The sequence below is a fragment of the Coregonus lavaretus genome (genome assembly GCF_964263955.1).
Source record: "Coregonus lavaretus genome assembly, contig: HAP1_SCAFFOLD_5949, whole genome shotgun sequence".
In the NCBI taxonomy this organism is placed as follows: Eukaryota; Metazoa; Chordata; class Actinopteri; order Salmoniformes; family Salmonidae; genus Coregonus; species Coregonus lavaretus.
In genome coordinates, this window is record NW_028162178.1 from 15001 (window position 1) to 35000 (window position 20000).

General features: G+C 46.6%; 1 protein-coding gene across 1 annotated transcript in view; it reads left to right on the top strand.

Annotated features, from left to right (window-relative positions):
- Positions 1 to 19051, top strand: part of LOC311119495 (protein EFR3 homolog B-like) — a gene marked incomplete at both ends in the record, with an annotated part of 33340 nt that extends 14289 nt beyond the window's left edge. The window contains 10 exons of the mRNA XM_084194175.1: positions 3233 to 3284; positions 7699 to 7871; positions 8232 to 8307; positions 12230 to 12391; positions 14063 to 14194; positions 14314 to 14381; positions 17083 to 17210; positions 17345 to 17436; positions 18582 to 18630; positions 18927 to 19051. Coding sequence (XP_084050301.1) covers positions 3233 to 3284; positions 7699 to 7871; positions 8232 to 8307; positions 12230 to 12391; positions 14063 to 14194; positions 14314 to 14381; positions 17083 to 17210; positions 17345 to 17436; positions 18582 to 18630; positions 18927 to 19051 — 1057 coding nt within the window. The remainder of the gene's footprint in view (positions 1 to 3232; positions 3285 to 7698; positions 7872 to 8231; positions 8308 to 12229; positions 12392 to 14062; positions 14195 to 14313; positions 14382 to 17082; positions 17211 to 17344; positions 17437 to 18581; positions 18631 to 18926) is intronic.
- Between the last annotated feature and the right edge of the window lie 949 nt (positions 19052 to 20000).

Below are 20000 nucleotides of genomic sequence, written 5' to 3' on the forward strand. Positions count from 1 at the left end.
CACCTATCGCTGGGTAGGTTACTGTAATATACCCTGCCCTGGGTTCACCTATGGTAGGTTACTGTAATATACCCTGCCCTGGACTCACCTATGGTAGGTTACTGTAATATACCCTGCCCTGGGTTCACCTATGGTAGGTTACTGTAATATACCCTGCCCTGGACTCACCTATGGTAGGTTACTGTAATATACCCTGCCCTGGGTTCACCTATGGTAGGTTACTGTAATATACCCTGCCTTGGACTCACCTATGGTAGGTTACTGTAATATACCCTGCCCTGGGTTCACCTATGGTAGGTTACTGTAATATACCTTGCCCTGGGTTCACCTATCGCTGGGTAGGTTACTGTAATATACCCTGCCTTGGACTCACCTATGGTAGGTTACTGTAATATACCCTGCCCTGGGTTCACCTATGGTAGATTACTGTAATATACCCTGCCCTGGACTCACCTATGGTAGGTTACTTTAATATACCCTGCCCTGTGTTCACCTATGGTAGGTTACTGTAATATACCCTGCCCTGGGTTCACCTATGGTAGGTTACTGTAATATACCCTGCCTTGGACTCACCTATGGTAGGTTACTGTAATATACCCTGCCCTGGACTCACCTATGGTAGGTTACTGTAATATACCCTGCCCTGGTTTCACCTATGGTAGGTTACTGTAATATACCCTGCCCTGAGTTCACCTATGGTAGGTTACTGTAATATACCCTGCCCTGGACTCACCTATGGTAGGTTACTGTAATATACCCTGCCCTGGGTTCACCTATCGCTGGGTAGGTTACTGTAATATACCCTGCCCTGGGTTCACCTATGGTAGGTTACTGTAATATACCCTGCCCTGGACTCACCTATGGTAGGTTACTGTAATATACCCTGCCCTGGGTTCACCTATGGTAGGTTACTGTAATATACCCTGCCCTGGACTCACCTATGGTAGGTTACTGTAATATACCCTGCCCTGGGTTCACCTCTGGTAGGTTACTGTAATATATCCTGCCCTGGGTTCACCTATGGTAGGTTACTGTAATATACCCTGCCCTGGGTTCACCTATGGTAGGTTACTGTAATATACCCTGCCCTGGGTTCACCTATGGTAGGTTACTGTAATATACCCTGCCCTGGGTTCACCTATGGTAGGTTACTGTAATATACCCTGCCCTGGGTTCACCTATGGTAGGTTACTGTAATATACCCTGCCCTGGGTTCACCTATGGTAGGTTACTGTAATATATGGGCGGCAGGTAGCTTAGTGGGTAAGAGCGTTGTGCCAGTAACCGAAAGGTCGCTGGTTCTAATCCCCGAGCCGACTAGGTGAAAAATCTGTCGATTTGCCCTTGAGCAAGGCACTTAACCCTAATTGCTCCTGTAAGTCGCTCTGGATAAGAGCGTCTGCTAAATGACCAAAAAATAAATAAAAAAAAATAAAAAAATATACCCTGCCCTGGGTTCACCTATGGTAGGTTACTGTAATATACCCTGCCCTGGACTCACCTATGGTAGGTTACTTTAATATACCCTGCCCTGAGTTCACCTATGGTAGGTTACTGTAATATACCCTGCCCTGGGTTCACCTATCGCTGGGTAGGTTACTGTAATATACCCTGCCCTGGGTTCACCTATGGTAGGTTACTGTAATATACCCTGCCCTGGACTCACCTATGGTAGGTTACTGTAATATACCCTGCCCTGGGTTCACCTATCGCTGGGTAGGTTACTGTAATATACCCTGCCCTGGGTTCACCTATGGTAGGTTACTGTAATATACCCTGCCCTGGACTCACCTATGGTAGGTTACTGTAATATACCCTGCCCTGGGTTCACCTATGGTAGGTTACTGTAATATACCCTGCCCTGGGTTCACCTATGGTAGGTTACTGTAATATACCCTGCCCTGGGTTCACCTATGGTAGGTTACTGTAATATACCCTGCCCTGGGTTCACCTATGGTAGGTTACTGTAATATACCCTGCCCTGGGTTCACCTATGGTAGGTTACTGTAATATACCCTGCCCTGGACTCACCTATGGTAGGTTACTGTAATATACCCTGCCCTGGGTTCACCTATGGTAGGTTACTGTAATATACCCTGCCCTGGACTCACCTATGGTAGGTTACTATAATATACCCTGCCCTGGGTTCATCTATCGCTGGGTAGGTTACTATCAGAATGAATTCATGCATGTAAGTAAAAGCCTTGTCTGAGCTAGAACGGCCCATAGTGGCAGGAGCCCAACTCCTGTTTCTGTAACATGAGGCAGCTTGATGTACAGTACATCCCCTGGACAGGACGCTAGTCTATCTCCTGTTTCTGTAGTGAGACAGCTTGATGTACAGTACATCCCCTGGACAGGACGCTAGTCTATCTCCTGTTTCTGTAGTGAGACAGCTTGATGTACAAGTACACCCCCTGGACAGGACGCTAGTCTATCTCCTGTTTCTGTAGTGAGACAGCTTGATGTACAGTACATCCCCTGGACAGGACGCTAGTCTATCTCCTGTTTCTGTAGTGAGACAGCTTGATGTACAAGTACACCCCCTGGACAGGACGCTAGTCCATCTCCTGTTTCTGTAGTGAGACAGCTTGATGTACAAGAACATCCCCTGGACAGGACGCTAGTCTATCTCCTGTTTCTGTAACATGAGGCAGCTTGATGTACAAGTACATCCCCTGGACAGGACGCTAGTCCATCTCCTGTTTCTGTAGTGAGACAGCTTGATGTACAAGTACATCCCCTGGACAGGACGCTAGTCTATCTCCTGTTTCTGTAACATGAGGCAGCTTGATGTACAAGTACATCCCCTGGACAGGACGCTAGTCTATCTCCTGTTTCTGTAGTGAGACAGCTTGATGTACAAGAACATCCCCTGGACAGGACGCTAGTCTATCTCCTGTTTCTGTAACATGAGGCAGCTTGATGTACAAGTACATCCCCTGGACAGGACGCTAGTCTATCTCCTGTTTCCGTAGCGTGAGACAGCTTTATGTACCAGTACATCCCCTGGACAGGACGCTAGTCTATCACAGGTCCTTACCCAATCAATCTCCTTAATGCTAAGTGACAAGCAGAGGCATCATGTAAACAAACCATCAAACTTGATGCAAGGCTAAAAAGTGACACCAAGTATGAAACCGCCCTGTGAAATGGTGTTGATTTGGAATTCCAATCCATGATTTGAGTGATTGTAGCAGCTCTGTCTCTCTCCTCCCTCTCTCTATATCAGGTTTGAAGGCAGTAGGATGATCCAAGTCATGCTGTTGAAGTCTCTACTGCAGGTGAGATAGACTTTATACTTAATGTGCTGAGCAGGGGAGAAGTCAGTCAATGCAGGAAGTAAACTGACATTACAATTCAATAATTGAAAAAATAGCATCTATTGTCAATGACTTCTCAATAAACTGAAAAGTAGAATATATTTATTTCAAAAGTTGTAATTTTCTAAAATGTAAATTCAAATCACTACCTGAATTGACTGCCTTGACTTGAAATGACTACAAGCCTGATACAGAGATGATATATAATGTGCAACATGTCGACATGCTAGCAGTGAAGCAGAAGTTAGAGAGGAGGAGATAACCAATGGTAGCAGAAGTTAGAGAGGAGGAGATAACCAATGGTAGCAGACGTTAGAGAGGAGGAGATAACCAATGGTAGCAGAAGTTAGAGAGGAGGAGATAACCAATGGTAGCAGAAGTTAGAGAGGGGGAGATAACCAATGGTAGCAGAAGTTAGAGAGGAGGAGATAACCAATGGTAGCAGACGTTAGAGAGGAGGAGATAACCAATGGTAGCAGAAGTTAGAGAGGGGGAGATAACCAATGGTAGCAGAAGTTAGAGAGGGGAGATAACCAATGGTAGCAGAAGTTAGAGAGGGGGAGATAACCAATGGTAGCAGAAGTTAGAGAGGAGGAGATAACCAATGGTAGCAGAAGTTAGAGAGGAGGAGATAACCAATGGTAGCAGAAGTTAGAGAGGGGAGATAACCAATGGTAGCAGAAGTTAGAGAGGGGGAGATAACCAATGGTAGCAGACGTTAGAGAGAAGGAGATAACCAATGGTAGCAGAAGTTAGAGAGGAGGAGATAACCAATGGTAGCAGAAGTTAGAGAGGGGAGATAACCAATGGTAGCAGAAGTTAGAGAGGGGAGATAACCAATGGTAGCAGAAGTTAGAGAGGGGAGATAACCAATAGTAGCAGACGTTAGAGAGGAGGAGATAACCAATGGTAGCAGAAGTTAGAGAGGGGAGATAACCAATGGTAGCAGAAGTTAGAGAGGAGGAGATAACCAATGGTAGCAGAAGTTAGAGAGGGGGAGATAACCAATGGTAGCAGAAGTTAGAGAGGAGGAGATAACCAATAGTAGCAGACGTTAGAGAGGAGGAGATAACCAATGGTAGCAGAAGTTAGAGAGGGGAGATAACCAATGGTAGCAGAAGTTAGAGAGGGGAGATAACCAATGGTAGCAGACGTTAGAGAGGAGGAGATAACCAATGGTAGCAGAAGTTAGAGAAGGGGAGATAACCAATGGTAGCAGAAGTTAGAGAAGGGGAGATAACCAATGGTAGCAGAAGTTAGAGAGGAGGAGATAACCAATGGTAGCAGAAGTTAGAGAGGGGAGATAACCAATGGTAGCAGAAGTTAGAGAGGGGAGATAACCAATGGTAGCAGAAGTTAGAGAGGGGAGATAACCAATGGTAGCAGACGTTAGAGAGGAGGAGATAACCAATGGTAGCAGAAGTTAGAGAAGGGGAGATAACCAATGGTAGCAGAAGTTAGAGAAGGGGAGATAACCAATGGTAGCAGAAGTTAGAGAGGGGAGATAACCAATGGTAGCAGAAGTTAGAGAGGGGAGATAACCAATGGTAGCAGAAGTTAGAGAGGGGAGATAACCAATGGTAGCAGAAGTTAGAGAGGAGGAGATAACCAATGGTAGCAGAAGTTAGAGAGGAGGAGATAACCAATGGTAGCAGAAGTTAGAGAGGGGAGATAACCAATGGTAGCAGAAGTTAGAGAGGGGGAGATAACCAATGGTAGCAGAAGTTAGAGAGGGGAGATAACCAATGGTAGCAGAAGTTAGAGAGGAGGAGATAACCAATGGTAGCAGAAGTTAGAGAGGAGGAGATAACCAATGGTAGCAGAAGTTAGAGAGGGGAGATAACCAATGGTAGCAGAAGTTAGAGAGGGGGAGATAACCAATGGTAGCAGAAGTTAGAGAGGGGAGATAACCAATGGTAGCAGAAGTTAGAGAGGAGGAGATAACCAATGGTAGCAGAAGTTAGAGAGGAGGAGATAACCAATGGTAGCAGAAGTTAGAGAGGGGAGATAACCAATGGTAGCAGAAGTTAGAGAGGGGGAGATAACCAATGGTAGCAGAAGTTAGAGAGGGGAGATAACCAATGGTAGCAGAAGTTAGAGAAGGGGAGATAACCAATGGTAGCAGAAGTTAGAGAGGGGAGATAACCAATGGTAGCAGAAGTTAGAGAAGGGGAGATAACCAATGGTAGCAGAAGTTAGAGAAGGGGAGATAACCAATGGTAGCAGAAGTTAGAGAGGGGGAGATAACCAATGGTAGCAGAAGTTAGAGAGGGGAGATAACCAATGGTAGCAGAAGTTAGAGAGGGGAGATAACCAATGGTAGCAGAAGTTAGAGAGGGGGAGATAACCAATGGTAGCAGAAGTTAGAGAGGAGGAGATAACCAATGGTAGCAGAAGTTAGAGAGGAGGAGATAACCAATGGTAGCAGAAGTTAGAGAGGGGGAGATAACCAATGGTAGCAGAAGTTAGAGAGGGGAGATAACCAATGGTAGCAGAAGTTAGAGAGGGGGAGATAACCAATGGTAGCAGAAGTTAGAGAGGGGAGATAACCAATGGTAGCAGAAGTTAGAGAGGGGAGATAACCAATGGTAGCAGAAGTTAGAGAGGGGAGATAACCAATGGTAGCAGAAGTTAGAGAGGGGAGATAACCAATGGTAGCAGAAGTTAGAGAGGGGAGATAACCAATGGTAGCAGAAGTTAGAGAGGAGGAGATAACCAATGGTAGCAGAAGTTAGAGAGGGGGAGATAACCAATGGTAGCAGAAGTTAGAGAAGGGGAGATAACCAATGGTAGCAGAAGTTAGAGAGGAGGAGATAACCAATGGTAGCAGAAGTTAGAGAGGGGGAGATAACCAATGGTAGCAGAAGTTAGAGAGGGGAGATAACCAATGGTAGCAGAAGTTAGAGAGGGGAGATAACCAATGGTAGCAGAAGTTAGAGAGGAGGAGATAACCAATGGTAGCAGAAGTTAGAGAGGAGGAGATAACCAATGGTAGCAGAAGTTAGAGAGGGGGAGATAACCAATGGTAGCAGAAGTTAGAGAGGGGAGATAACCAATGGTAGCAGAAGTTAGAGAAGGGGAGATAACCAATGGTAGCAGAAGTTAGAGAGGAGGAGATAACCAATGGTAGCAGAAGTTAGAGAGGAGGAGATAACCAATGGTAGCAGAAGTTAGAGAGGAGGAGATAACCAATGGTAGCAGAAGTTAGAGAGGAGGAGATAACCAATGGTAGCAGAAGTTAGAGAGGGGGAGATAACCAATGGTAGCAGAAGTTAGAGAGGGGAGATAACCAATGGTAGCAGAAGTTAGAGAGGGGGAGATAACCAATGGTAGCAGAAGTTAGAGAGGGGGAGATAACCAATGGTAGCAGAAGTTAGAGAGGGGAGATAACCAATGGTAGCAGAAGTTAGAGAGGAGGAGATAACCAATGGTAGCAGAAGTTAGAGAGGAGGAGATAACCAATGGTAGCAGAAGTTAGAGAGGAGGAGATAACCAATGGTAGCAGAAGTTAGAGAGGGGGAGATAACCAATGGTAGCAGAAGTTAGAGAGGGGGAGATAACCAATGGTAGCAGAAGTTAGAGAGGGGAGATAACCAATGGTAGCAGAAGTTAGAGAGGGGGAGATAACCAATGGTAGCAGAAGTTAGAGAGGGGGAGATAACCAATGGTAGCAGAAGTTAGAGAGGGGGAGATAACCAATGGTAGCAGAAGTTAGAGAGGAGGAGATAACCAATGGTAGCAGAAGTTAGAGAGGGGAGATAACCAATGGTAGCAGAAGTTAGAGAGGGGAGATAACCAATGGTAGCAGAAGTTAGAGAGGAGGAGATAACCAATGGTAGCAGAAGTTAGAGAGGAGGAGATAACCAATGGTAGCAGAAGTTAGAGAGGGGGAGATAACCAATGGTAGCAGAAGTTAGAGAGGGGAGATAACCAATGGTAGCAGAAGTTAGAGAGGGGGAGATAACCAATGGTAGCAGAAGTTAGAGAGGGGAGATAACCAATGGTAGCAGAAGTTAGAGAGGGGAGATAACCAATGGTAGCAGAAGTTAGAGAGGGGGAGATAACCAATGGTAGCAGAAGTTAGAGAAGGGGAGATAACCAATAGTGAGACAGATTGGAGATACATAGCTATTGTCATTGGTCATATTCCCCTCTGTTACTCCTGTTATTGCTAAGAGCGACCATAGACCCTAACATCTCTCTCTCTCTCTCTCTCTCTCTCTCTCTCTCTCTCTCTCTCTCTCTCTCTCTCTCTCTCTCTCTCTCTCTCTCTCTCTCTCTCTCTCTCTCTCTCTCTCTCTCTCTCTCTCTCTCTCTCTCTCTCTCTCTCTCTCTCTCTCTCTCCTCTCCCTCCTCCTCTCCTCTCCTCCCCCAGGTGACAGAGCGTTATGAGAGTAGTAACATGCTGACAGCTCTCCCCTCGTCCTTCTTGGAGCCTCTCCTCTCTTTCACTCTGATGGAGGATCCTGAGATACGGCTGCTGGTGCTCTCCATACTCATCAGCCTCATAGACAGACACCAAAACACACACAAGTTCACCTCCCTCAGGTCAGTGTCACACACACACGCATAAAGCAGACACGAACACCACACGCCACACGCCGCACGCCACACACCACGCGCCACACGCACGCCACACGCACAGCACACGCCAAACGCACGCCACACGCCACGCCACACGCCACACGCCACACGCCACACCACACACCACACGCCACACGCGTACGCCACACACACACGCATGCATGCACTCGCGCACACACACACAAACACACTCAAGTTCATGTTCCGTTTAGTTGTTGGTAGATGCTGGTCAGGCATTATCAATCAATGAGAAGCAGAACAGGTATGATGTGATGTGTCCCTTCTCTCTCCATCTCTCCGTCTCGTTCTTTCTCTCACTCTCAGCATCCTCTCAGACATCTCAGTCCTCAAGCTGAAGGTGGACAAGTGTTCCAGACAGGACAACCTCTTCATGAAGAAGGTGTGTGTTTTCTGTAATCATTGCTGTAAAGTTCACAACCATGTGACCTACACTACCGGTCAAAGGTTTTAGAACACCTACTCGTTCAAGGGTTTTTCTTTATTTTTTACTATTTTCTACATTGTAGAATAATAGTGAAGACATCAAAACTATGATTTTTTTTTTTTTTTTTTTATTTATTTCACCTTTATTTAACCAGGTAAGCCAGTTGAGAACAGGTTCTCATTTACAACTGCGACCTGGCCAAGATAAAGCAAAGTAGTGCAATAAAAACAACACAGAGTTACATATGGGGTAAAAAACATAAAGTCAGAAATACAACAGAAAATATATACACAGTGTGTGCAAATGTAGCAAGTTATGGAGGTAAGGCAATAAATAGGCTATAGTGCAGAATAATTACAATAGTATTAACACTGGAATGCTAGATGTGCAAGAGATGATGTGCAAATAGAGATACTGGGGTGCAAAAGAGCAAAATAAATAACAATATAGGGATGAGGTAGTTGGGTGGGCTAATTTCAGATGGGCTGTGTACAGGTGCAGTGATCGGTAAGGTGCTCTGACAACTGATGCTTAAAGTTATTGAGGGAGATAAGAGTCTCCAGCTTCAGAGATTTTTGCAATTCGTTCCAGTCATTGGCAGCAGAGAACTGGAAGGAATGGCGGCCAAAGGAGGTGTTGGCTTTGGGAATGACCAGTGAGATATACCTGCTGGAGCGCAGACTACGGGTGGGTGCTGCTATGGTGACCAATGAGCTAAGATAAGGCGGGGATTTGCCTAGCAGTGATTTATAGATGGCCTGGAGCCAGTGGGTTTGACGACGAACATGTAGTGAGGACCAGCCAACAAGAGCGTACAGGTCACAGTGGTGGGTAGTGTATGGGGCTTTGGAGACAAAACGGATGGCACTGTGATAGACTACATCCAATTTGCTGAGTAGAGTGTTGGAGGCTATTTTGTAAATTACATCGCCGAAGTCAAGGATCGGTAGGATAGTCAGTTTTACGAGGGCATGTTTGGCAGCATGAGTGAAGGAGGCTTTATTGCGAAATAGGAAGCCGATTCTAGATTTAACTTTGGATTGGAGATTCTTTATGTGAGTCTGGAAGTTGAGTTTACAGTCTAACCAGACACCTAGGTATTTGTAGTTGTCCACATACTCTAGGTCAGACCCGTCGAGAGTGGTGATTCTAGTCGGGTGGGCGGGTGCCAGCAGCGTTCGATTGAAAAGCATGCATTTAGTTTTACTAGTGTTTAAGAGCAGTTGGAGGCTACTGAAGGATTGTTGTATGGCATTGAAGCTCGTTTGGAGGTTTGTTAACACAGTGTCCAATGAAGGGCCAGATGTATACAAAATGGTGTCGTCTGCGTAGAGGTGGATCTGAGAGTCACCAGCAGCAAGAGCGACATCATTGATATACACGGAGAAAAGTGTCGGCCCAAGAATTGAACCCTGTGGCACCCCCATAGAGACTGCCATAGGTCCAGACACAGGCCCTCCGATTTGACACACTGAACTCTATCTGAGAAGTAGTTGGTGAACCAGGCGAGGCAGTCATTTGAGAAACCAAGGCTATTTAGTCTGCCAATAAGAATGCGGTGGTTGACAGAGTCGAAACCCTTGGCCAGGTCGATGAAGACGGCTGCACAGTACTGTCTATTATCAATCGCGGTTATAATATCGTTTAGGACCTTGAGCGTGGCTGAAGTGCACCCGTGACCAGCTCGGAAACCGGATTGCATAGCGGAGAAGGTACGGTGGTATTCGAAATGGTCGATGATCTGTTTGTTAACTTGGCTTTCGAATACTTTCGAAAGGCAGGGCAGGATGGATATAGGTCTGTAGCAGTTTGGATCTAGAGTGTCACCCCCTTTGAAGAGGGGGATGACCGCGGCAGCTTTCCAATCTCTGGGGATCTCAGACGTTATGAAAGAGAGGTTGAACAGACTAGTAATAGGGGTAGCGACAATTTCGGCGGCTAGTTTTAGAAAGAAAGGGTCCAGATTGTCTAGCCCAGCTGATTTGTAGGGGTCCAGATTTTGCAGCGCTTTCAAAACTTCAGCTGTCTGAATTTGTGTGAAGGAGAAGCGGGGGGGGCATGGGCAAGTTGCAGCAGAGGGTGCAGAGTTGGTGGCCGGGTTAGTGGTAGCCAGATGGAAAGCATGGCCAGCTGTAGCAAAATGCTTGTTGAAATTCTCGATTATTGTAGATTTATCGGTGGTGATAGTGTTTCCTAGCCTCAGTGCAGTGGGCAGCTGGGAGGAAGTGCTCTTATTCGCCATGGACTTTACAGTGTCCCAAAACTTTTTGGAGTTAGTGCTACAGGATGCAAATTTCTGTTTGAAAAAGTTAGCCTTTGCTTTCCTGACTGCTTGTGTATATTGGTTCCTAACTTCCCTGAAAAGTTGCATATCGCGGGGGCTATTTGATGCTAATGCTGTACGCCACAGGATGTTTTTGTGCTGGTCAAGGGCAGTCAAGTCTGAGGAGAACCAGGGGCTATATCGGTTCTTAGTTCTGTATTTTTTGAATGGGGTATGTTTATTTAAGATTGAGAGGAAATTACTTTTAAGGAACAACCAGGCATCCTCTACTGACGGAATGAGATCTATATCCATCCAGGATACCTGGGCCAGGTCAATTAGGAAGGCCTCCTCGCTAAAGTGTTTTAGGGAGCGTTTGACAGTGAACACATATGGAATCATGTAGTAACCAAAAAAAGCGTTAAACAAATCAAAATATATGTAATATTTGAGATTCCTCAAATAGCCACCCTTTGCCTTGATGACAGCTTTGTACACTCTTGGAATTCTCTCAACCAGCTTCACCTGGAATGCTTTTCCAACAGTCTTGAAGGAGTTCCCACATATGCTGAGCACTTGTTGGCTGCTTTTCCTTCACTCTGCGGTCCGAGTCATCCCAAACCATCTCAATTTGGTTGAGGTCGGGGGATTGTGGAGGCCAGGTCATCTGATGCGGCACTCCATCACTCTCCTTCTTGGAAAATAGCCCTTACACAGCCTCGAGGTGTGTTGGGTCATTGTCCTGTTGAAAAACAAAATGATAGTCCCACTAAGCCCAAATCAGATGGGATGGCGTATCGCTGCAGAATGTTGTGGTAGCCATGCTGGTTAAGGTTGACCAGCAAAGCACCCCCACACCATAACACCTCCTCCTCCATGCTTTACGGTGGGAAACACACATGCGGAGATCATCCGTTCACCCACACCGTCCATTCCTGTGGTGGTCCTCTTGAGAGCCAGTTTCATCATTGCACTTGATTGTTTTTGCGACTGCACTTGAATACATTTTCAAAGTTCTTGAAATGTTCTGTATTGACTGACCTTCATGTCTTAAAGTAATGATGGACTGTCGTTTCTCTTTGCTTTTTTGAGCTGTTCTTGCCATAATATGGACTTGGTCTTTTATCAAACAGGGCTATCTTCTGTATACACCCCCTACCTTGTCACAACACAACTGATTGGCTCAAACGCATTAAGAAGGAAATAAATTCCACAAATTAACTTTTAACAAGGCACACCTGTTAATTGAAATGCATTCCAGGTGACTACCTCATGAAGCTGGTTGAGAGAATGCCAAGAGTGTGCAAAGCTGTCATCAAGGCAAAGGGTGGCTATTTGAAGAATCTCAAATATAAAATATATTTTGATTTGTTTAACGCTTTTTTTGGTTACTACATGATTCCATATGTGTTATTTCATAGTTTTGATGTCTTCACTATTATTCTACAATGTAGAAAATAGTAAAAAGAAAGAAAAACCCTTGAATGAGTCGGTGTGTCCAAACTTTTTGACCGGTAGTGTATATAAATGCAGTATAACTGAACTCTTCTCCTCTTATGAAAGAAAAATTGATGTAAAGTCTTGTAACATTTGCTGTGTTGTGTGTTTCTGTAGCATGGCCAGCGTCTCTACAGACACATCTTCCTGGCGTGTTCAGAAGAGAACAGTGGGCGGAGCCACTACCAGGCTCTCTACATCCTATTGGCTCTCCTCAGCGTGGAACTGGCCAATGAGGAAGTGGTGGTGGATCTGATACGCCTGGCCCTCGCACTGCAGGTACACACACACACACACACACACACACACACACACACACACACACACACACACACACACACACACACACACACATCAGAGGTGGGTAGAGTACTGAAAATCTGTACTTAAGTAAAAGTACTGTTACTTAGATTGTGGTCAACTGTGACAGCAAACAACTTAGTGCAATTTATTTGACATTCATGTATTATTGATGCCTGCCAGCACCATTACCAGCACCATACCAGCACCATTACCAGCACCATACCATCACCATTACCAGCACCAGTTGACAGAAAAACATTCAACTATTCATAACATGGCATTCCTGTGTATTTGCCCTTTAACCCCTTACACTCGTGGGAATTGGCCTATATTCCTCCAGACAGTACAGCCCACAGAGAGTAACTAGAACAGTACTAGTTCCTCCAGACAGTACGGCCCACAGAGAGTAACTAGAACAGTACTAGTTCATCCAGTTCCTCCAGACGGTACAGCCCACAGAGAGTAACTAGAACAGTACTAGTTCACCCAGTTCCTCCAGACGGTACAGCCCACAGAGAGTAACTAGAACAGTACTAGTTCCTCCAGACAGTACAGCCCACAGAGAGTAACTAGAACAGTACTAGTTCCTCCAGACAGTACAGCCCACAGAGAGTAACTAGAACAGTACTAGTTCCTCCAGACAGTACGGCCCACAGAGAGTAACTAGAACAGTACTAGTTCATCCAGTTCCTCCAGACGGTACAGCCCACAGAGAGTAACTAGAACAGTACTAGTTCACCCAGTTCCTCCAGACGGTACAGCCCACAGAGAGTAACTACAACAGTACTAGTTCCTCTAGACAGTACAGCCCACAGAGAGTAACTAGGACAGTACTAGTTCCTCCAGACAGTACAGCCCACAGAGAGTAACTAGAACAGTACTAGTTCCTCCAGACGGTACAGCCCACAGAGAGTAACTAGGACAGTACTAGTTCCTCCAGACGGTACAGCCCACAGAGAGTAACTAGGACAGTACTAGTTCCTCCAGACGGTACAGCCCACAGAGAGTAACTAGGACAGTACTAGTTCCTCCAGACGGTACAGCCCACAGAGAGTAACTAGAGCGGTACTAGTTCCTCCAGACAGTACAGCCCACAGAGAGTAACTACAACAGCACTAGTTCCTCTAGACAGTACAGCCCACAGAGAGTAACTAGAACAGTACTAGTTCCTCCAGACAGTACAGCCCACAGAGAGTAACTAGAACAGTACTAGTTCCTCTAGACAGTACAGCCCACAGAGAGTAACTAGAACAGTGCTAGTTCCTCTAGACAGTACAGCCCACAGAGAGTAACTAGAACAGTACTAGTTCCTCTAGACAGTACAGCCCACAGAGAGTAACTAGGACAGTTCTAGTTCCTCCAGACGGTACAGCCCACAGAGAGTAACTAGAACAGTACTAGTTCCTCCAAAACTTTACTTAGAGTACATGTAACGTCTTGTAGTGTGTTACTACCCACCTTTGACACACACATACACATACACACACACAGTCAGACAAACACGCACGCACACACACACACACACATACACATATACAATACACACACACACACACACCTAATCTCATATATTTTGTAAACTTTGAAAAACCTCTGGTTTATCTTCCTGGATGCTGTGGTCTCTGAGTGGTTGTCTCCCCCTGTTAGGACCTGGCCCTGGCCAATGATGAGAGACTTTCTCTGTATAATCGATGTGCTGTCCACGCCCTCTCTGCTGCCTACCTCAGCCTTATCTCTCAACTCACCACCGTCCCTGCATTCTGCCAGCACATCCAAGAAGTAAGTAGGGGTGTGTGTGTGTGTGTGTGTGTGTGTGTGTATGTGTGTGTGTGTGTGTGTGTGTGTGTGTGTGTGTGTGTGTGTGTGTGTGTTCATGCTGCTGTGTCCTCCCTCTCTAGGTGATAGAGCTGAGACAGAAGGAGGTACCCCATCTGCTGCCTGAAGACATCTTTATTGAAACCCCCAGGTACACACACACACACATACTGTATACCGTAAAACGTTAAATAAACGGCGAGTCTCAAAACGCCGCCTGTGACATTTATTAGCCAGGCAACGGCACACATTTCAGCAAATACACGCCTGTTTCAAGTAAACGCCTGTTTCAAATAAACGGCTGTTTCAAGTAAACGTCTGTTTCAAGTAAACGCCCGGTCTAACTGAATTGTTCACGAGATTACCATGAATTACCATGACTTGTTTACAAGGTTTAATGTTTGATTTGTTACATTAAATAATTCAGTAATGACTGAAATAAAATTATGGCAATCATCTGTTTTTATCACCAGTAAGAAACTGCTAGCCATTGGCTGCTAACAGCTAACAACTGCTAGCTAACTGGCAAGCACAAAAACAGTCAACAACTTCGGGAACACAGACCCCCAACGGGAGTACAGACCCCCAATGGGAACACAGACCCCCAACGGGAACACAGACCCCCAACGGGAACACAGACCCCCAACGGGAACACAGACCCCCAACGGGAACACAGACCCCCAACGGGAACACAGACCCCCAATGGGAGTACAGACCCCCAACAGGAACACAGACCCCCAACGGGAGTACAGACCCCCAACAGGAACACAGACCCCCAACGGGAGTACAGACCCCCAACGGGAGTACAGACCCCCAATGGGAGTACAGACTCCAAACGGGAGTACAGACCCCCAACGGGAGTACAGACCCCCAACAGGAACACAGACCCCCAATGGGAGTACAGACCCCCAACGGGAACACAGACCCCCAACGGGAGTACAGACCCCCAACAGGAACACAGACCCCCAATGGGAGTACAGACCCCCAACGGGAACACAGACCCCCAATGGGAGTACAGACCCCCAATGGGAGTACAGTCCCCCAACGGGAGTACAGACCCCCAACGGGAGTACAGACCCCCAACGGGAGTACAGACCCCCAACGGGAACACAGACCCCCAACGGGAGTACAGACCCCCAACAGGAACACAGACCCCCAATGGGAGTACAGACCCCCAACGGGAACACAGACCCCCAATGGGAGTACAGACCCCCAATGGGAGTACAGTCCCCCAACGGGAGTACAGACCCCCAACGGGAGTACAGACCCCCAACGGGAGTACAGACCCCCAATGGGAGTACAGACCCCCAACGGGAACACAGACCCCCAACGGGAGTACAGACCCCCAACAGGAACACAGACCCCCAATGGGAGTACAGACCCCCAACAGGAACACAGACCCCCAACGGGAGTACAGACCCCCAACGGGAGTACAGACCCCCAACGGGAGTACAGACCCCCAACGGGAGTACAGACCCCCAACGGGAACACAGACCCCCAACGGGAGTACAGACCCCCAACGGGAGTACAGACCCCCAACGGGAACACAGACCCCCAATGGGAGTACAGACCCCCAATGGGAGTACAGACCCCCAACAGGAACACAGACCCCCAACGGGAGTACAGACCCCCAACAGGAACACAGACCCCCAACAGGAACACAGACCCCCAATGGGAACACAGACCCCCAATGGGAGTACAGACCCCCAACAGGAACACAGACCCCCAATGGGAGTACAGACCCCCAACAGGAACACAGACCCCCAACGGGAGTACAGACCCCCAACAGGAACACAGACCCCCAATGGGAGTACAGACCCCCAACAGGAACACAGACCCCCAACGGGAACACAGACCCCCAATGGGAGTACAGACCCCCAACAGGAACACAGACCCCCAATGGGAGTACAGACCCCCAACAGGAACACAGACCCCCAACGGGAGTACAGACCCCCAACAGGAACACAGACCCCCAATGGGAGTACAGACCCCCAACAGGAACACAGACCCCCAACGGGAACACAGACCCCCAAGGGAGTACAGACCCCCAACAGGAACACAGACCCCCAATGGGAGTACAGACCCCCAACAGGAACACAGACCCCCAACGGGAGTACAGACCCCCAACAGGAACACAGACCCCCAATGGGAGTACAGACCCCCAACAGGAACACAGACCCCCAATGGGAGTACAGAATCCCAAACGGGAACACAGACCCCCAATGGGAGTACAGACCCCCAACGGGAACACAGACCCCCAATGGGAGTACAGAATCCCAAACGGGAACACAGACCCCCAATGGGAGTACAGACCCCCAACGGGAGTACAGACCCCCAGAAATCGGCCAATCGCCTTCTAGCGGCCAAAGTAAGAACTGCCGGTAATGGGGAGAATAATTATTCTGTCAAGGAAGTTTATTTTTTTCTCGAAAATAGACTCATACTAAGACTAAATAAATGTGATAAAGTGTGTAAAGGATAACACATTAGTGCAGGAAATGAAGAAATTGACTAAAATGCTGGAAGTGAATGCTGGAATTAAACAATGAACTATAGAAATGAGCAAAAGCTGTGTGCATTAAGAAAATAGACGCCCGACTCAAATAGAAGTCTGTCTCTAATAACCGCCTGTTGTGTCCAGTGATTTAATCAGATAAATGCCCGGGCTACTCATTGAAGTTTAACGGTAACTAAACACTGAGTCTCCAACAAATGCTGCTCTCTGAAATAAAAAACTGCTTCGCGTGCCAGCATCCAACAAATTTCACAGTTCAAGCCAATGAACCTCCGTGCCTCTCACTGTGCCGTAATAATGTCGATGCTAATGATAATGACAACGTGTGTGTTCCCAGAGTTCCAGAGTCTCTGGAGAGAGTGGAGGGAGAGGTGTTCTTCCAGCAGTTTAAGATCGCTGAGGTGCTGGGAAGGAGTGGCTACAACATAGACATCCTGAACACACCGTTCACACCCCAGATCACAGGTACACACACACACACACACACACACACACACACACACACACACACACACACACACACACACACAACGCAGACCCTGAGTAGTACACTCCCCCTCACACAAACCTTAGCAGACAGCTGTACGTGTGTGTTGTAGACGAGGACCGCCTGTCAAAGAGGAAAAGTATAGGAGACACCATCTCTCTACAGATGGACATGGACCCACGCTACAGCCCTGAGAGAGAACAGGTAAACTGTGTGTGTTCTCTCTAAGGCCAGGATTCAATCAGATCAGCGGTGACACGCGTTAGCTGACAATTGCATAGCTTTATCATTGCTTTCGTTTAGGCAGTGTCGGAGGTGGAACGTGAGTTAGGCTGCTCTTGAGGTCACTGTCACAAAAACCACACCCATCCTTACATCCCCCACCCGCATTAGAGGTTTAGAATTAAATTACTAGAGGTGCATAAACGCTCAAAGTTCCAGAATGGGGTGAAAATGGCAGCGATATTGGTCAGGGAGAAGTGCAAACCAGTCAAATTGGAACGCTTGACAGTAGAGGCATAATCCTGATTTTTACCTGAGCAGGAAAAAATATGTAATGCATGCGATGTATCAGAAATATACTGTATAATCTAATTATTGTCAACCTAAAATATTGTCATATACTGTAGTTTACACAGGTTTGATACAAATGTTGTGTATACATAGCCTCTAAAATAGATTTTTGGCTTTCTTGGAAAGCGGTGAGTGTTATAATACAATATCTAGTCTGTCCTTTCATCTACTGATTTCAGTCAGTGCATGGCTGTGGATTGACTGCATTGTTTGAATGCAATCTTGGCATGTTCACAGTTATTTTGAAAAAAAGATGGAATCATTCCTCTAAAACTGGCTGGCTAGCTAGGTAACAAACAAACAGTGCAGATAAAGTCTTCAAATTCATTATTTTACACAATATCTTATCACAAACATTGCTGACCATGGTTGACCAACTCCCTTAACAAAATGGCTGACCTTTTAGACCATTATAAGAAGGTTCATGTCCATTCTAGTATTGTCATTCCTAATTCTATGACAACTCCAATTTAAAATAATAAGGCTGGATATCAACCTAATGGAGGTGTGTATCACACATTCCACAGTCTTCCAACTTGTAACCCGGCTACATGGGATTTCTACTAATGCGGCTCGGTGCATCCAGTGCCAATGTCCACGATAGGTAGCCTAACGCCAGGAGATGCTTGTGGATTTGACAGCTCTAACACAGTTACACCTCCGACACCGCCAAAAGAAAAGCAATGAAAGCTATGTGTTTGTGGGCTAGCGCAGGTTACTGCTGATCTGATTGAATCCCAGGCTAACTCTCTCATTACTATCCTTGTTGTCCACAGAAGTCTCCAGCAGAGCAGATCACCTTTGAGACTCTGAAGAATGCCATCGGTAAGATTGACTCACACACAAACACACACACACACACGGACCACATACTGAATATGTCTTATAGCTATTGCTTTGGATAAAAGCATATTTTAATCTCTCGCTCTCTCTCTCTGTCGCTCTGTCTCTGTCTCTGTCTCTGTCTCTGTCTCTCTCTCTCTTCTCTCTCTCTCTCTCTCTCTCTCTCTCTCTCTCTCTCTCTCTCTCTCTCTCTCTCTCTCTCTCTCTCTCTCTCTCTCTCTCTCTCTCTCTCTCTCCCTCTCTCTCTTTCTCTCTCTCTCTCTCTGTCTCTCTCTCAGTGGATAGTGTGAATGGTGAAGAGCAGGAGAGGGAGAAGAGGAGACTGGTGGTAGAGAGGTTTCAGACCGCCCCCTTCGAGGAGATCGCCGCCCACTGTGGGGCCAGGGTGAGTCTTGACCCCTGACCTTTTAGCCATGACCTAGAATGAAATAGAATTGCGCCGGAGGGGATGGCCGCCATTTTACGGGCTCCTGACCAATTGCGCATTTTTGTGTGTTTTTGTACGTCATTTCTTAAGAAGGGTGTGTGTGTCTCTTCGTCAACAGATGATCTCATGTTAAGGAAGTTTCAAGGTTCAGCTCGCCTGAGAACACCTCATGATAAGTTGTAGACCACACTACTTACCAAGAAAGTTATTCTTTGTATATTCTTTGTAGCTGTCTATTTACCACCACAGACCGATGCTGGCACTAAGACCACACTCAACGAGCTGTATAAGGCCATAAGCAAACAAGAAAATGCTGACCCAGAGGCGGTGCTCCTAGTGGGGACTTTAATGCAGGAAAACTGAAATCATTGCCACAGATGTCTCAAGTTTTGAGGAAGTGTGCAATTGGTATGCTGACTGCAGGAATGTCCACCAGAGCTGTTGCCAGAGGACTGAATGCTAATTAATAATTTATCTTCCATAAACCGCCTCCAATGTCGTTTTAGAGAATTTGGCAGTACGTCCAACCGGCCTCACAACCGCAGACCACGTGTATGGCGTTGTGTGGGCGAGCGGTTTGCTGATATCAATGTTGTGAACAGAGTGCCTCATAGTGGTGGTGGGGTTGTGGTATGGGCAGGCATAAGCTACAGACAACGAACACAATTGAATTTATCGATGGCAATTTGAATGCACAGAGATATCGTGACGAGAGCCTGAGGTCCATTGTCGCGCCGTTCATCTGCCGCCATCACATCATGTTTCAGCATGATAATGCACGGCCCCATGTTGCTAGGATCTGTACACAATTCCTGGAAGCTGAAAATGTCCCAGTTCTTCCATGGCCTGCATACTCACCAGACATGTCACCCATTGGGCATGTTTGGGATGCTCTGAATTGACGTTCATGACAGTGTGTTTCAGT